At 39.5% G+C, this 2,728-nt stretch overlaps 1 protein-coding gene across 1 annotated transcript; it reads right to left on the bottom strand.

The window, feature by feature from the left end:
• Positions 1–580: 580 nt before the first annotated feature.
• On the bottom strand, positions 581–1,465 carry LOC143704310 (olfactomedin-like protein 2A). Its single transcript, XM_077197434.1, has 2 exons — positions 1,450–1,465; positions 581–1,372 (listed from the first exon to the last, which is right to left on the bottom strand). Exons 1-2 carry the CDS (start codon positions 1,463–1,465, stop codon positions 759–761), a joined length of 630 nt encoding a protein of 209 aa, XP_077053549.1. The 3' UTR covers positions 581–758.
• Positions 1,466–2,728: the final 1,263 nt, after the last annotated feature.

Below are 2,728 nucleotides of genomic sequence, written 5' to 3'. Positions count from 1 at the left end.
AATATAAAATCTACAAATCCTTTAAACAAGACCAATTTACTTGAGAAGTATATTCTAAACATGAATGCGTTATGTCTTAAACATCCTTACTTAAACATTTTATTCTTAAATTTGTTTATGACGAGACGAAATACACTGTTAATAAAGATGCAATCCATGAAAAAAGTTTTATTTTGTAAAGTTATGTTTAAAGGATTTTTTGTTTTTTACTAGACAAAAAGTACAAAAAAAGTAATTAAACTTGCATAACTTACATTTTATTACTTAAAAATGATTTTGTTTTTTTATTATCTATTATTATACTTGTATACCTTAAAAATGTATAAAATGTTACCATATACAGTACATATTTGTTATTGTTTGTCGCTTTATTGCGGCATGCCTGGTTAGAACAGTGTAAATTATGTAAACATTTTTAATAGATATTTTAAAAAATCAATTCAAAGTTCAACAAGCTGTGATGGAAAGCTCTTTAGAACATTTCACATGAATCACATTAGTTAAGTGTGTGTGACTTTTTTACCTGCAAAAAAATGCTACCTGCAATTTTTTTTCCTGTCACGGAAGGCCAATTTTATGTAATCCCTTTGTCCTTATATAATCTTGAACAAATGTCCATTAAAGTTCATTAGGACGTGATGAATCGTTTCATGAGGGCGTTTGTCCGTGGAACCAATGAGGCAGTCGTGATCAGGTACACAAGAAGTGGCTTTTGCTTCGCTGCAGTGTAGAGTAGATGGCATTAATAAAGTCTGATTTCATTTCTTTTCCTGCTCTACAAAGTTGATGTTGTAGGTGAGCTGGTGTCCATTGTCCCAGGCGTACAGAATCTTCTCTTTAGGGTTGTAATCGACTTGTGTGGTGAGCCCGTATTCGTTAATGAAAGGTAAACGCGGAGACGCCTCGGCCCCTGTAAGCGTGTCGAACGCGTACGAAACCTCCCCTTCCCTCTGATTGTAAATGTCCACTGCGTACAGGACGCCGCATATTATGAAGCAGTTCCCGAACGTATTTAGCCTCAGTCTCGTCCTCCACGTCGTCTCCTTTTTGACTGACAGGTCATTGGGATCTAGCTTACTGACTACGATGACGTCGGCCTGTCCGTAGTCATCGTCAACAGACGGGTAAATTACCCAAAGTCCATTCTCATCCACGGCGAAGTCGATATCAGAGTGGCCTTTCCACTTCCAAGGTGTGGTGTCTTCATAGACGACGTCGTGAAGCTGAGCCCAGGCTGCTACGTACCGTTGCTTGAGATTGTATTTGATGATGTTCTTCGTGAAGGCACGATTATAATAAAACCCTCCTCTGTACACAACATGACCCGTTCCGATCCAATTATAAGGGAGCTTGAACAGCTTACTCCAACGGCCTGTTGGAAAAAAGAGAGGAAAGGAGGTACAATGTTGCTAAATTTTTGGAGTAAATGTCACAATAGTGAAATTTCACGGCCATAAAGTTCCATTGTCTAGTATCATAGCTGTATAGATATATTAAGCACAGCTCAGACAGGTCACTTTCAAGCCAAGCAACTTTGGTTGACCAAAGTGGCAAATTGACCCTTCGCTAAGCCCCGCCCTCCCTAGTTACTGTTGCTACGCTTGTCAAGCTTTACTAATGAGATAATTAGTAATTGTTGGCGAACATGTGAAATATCTGAGAGAGCAAAACAAAAGGGACTGCAGTATGCATTCGAGGGATATATCCACAAAATAATATGCAACCGATTAGAGAATAATTCCATAAAAATTTAAGCTAAAGCCTATAGTTCCAGAGCAGCAGCAGCCCTCTGATATGATGACCATTCAAATGGGAAACACACGAATTGAGGAACAGCTATGTTTGTGCACAGCAGGGTAAGTGAGATGTGAAAATAATCTAATAATTGTAAATCAAACAGTTAATCCATACATATTGTGGAATAACACTAACACCGGGAGAGCCGCGATCGGACTGGGTTAAAGTTACTCAGCCGGGGTAGTAGGCCGTCGATTAACAAAATGCTGAAATATATTTTAAAGTATGTTAGTGAACCTCCGTCTTGTCTTTAATCGTCTTGTTTTACGTTCAAATATATGCATTATGAGCAAAGAACCGTCATTATTTCTAACTTCCAAGCAATAGGTGTTTTTGTTAATTCTGTCGAATGGGGTCTCCCACACTGCGTGATCCACGCACATCATTTCTACCCTTGGCTTTTAGATTTTCGCGATGGAAAAAAATTCCACTCCCGCGTCTAAACTTTTAGGATACCGGGTATCAGATTTGCACAATCCATACGCACAACACTTCGGCATTTTCCCTCGCTCGAAAGCTTGCCAGACCTCCCGCGGCTAGTTACGGTTGCTAAGACACGGTTTGTCCAGTCGCGGTTTTCGGGTGTGGCTTAGCAAAGGGTCAATTTATGTGACCAGTCTGCGAAAGTGATTGGCTATTAAGCGAAATTCCCAATCGCATGGATTCCAACTGAAATAACTACATTTCGCCCGTGAAAATGTGCAGAACAACGATAATAATGTCCAAACGTTAACGCTATGCTGCACGATTCTGGATAAATTCCCGTTTTTTTTTTTAAAGTGATAAAATATCAAGAGGTTCTTTTTGTGTTGTAAATGTGAAGAGCAGCAGATGTCCTCCAGGCAATGCAGAAATGCAGTAACAGGAATCATCTGCAGCGGAAATAACTCTTTCATCCACTCACTACAACTTCTGCTGCTTTTCCTGCAGC

The sequence above is a fragment of the Siphateles boraxobius genome, unplaced genomic scaffold (genome assembly GCF_051911475.1).
Source record: "Siphateles boraxobius isolate OS27281-9 unplaced genomic scaffold, OSU_SipBor_1 11, whole genome shotgun sequence".
Lineage (NCBI taxonomy): Eukaryota > Metazoa > Chordata > Actinopteri > Cypriniformes > Leuciscidae > Siphateles > Siphateles boraxobius.
The sequence above is the reverse complement of the archived record's forward strand: the minus strand, read 5'-3'. Positions and strand labels throughout refer to the sequence as shown.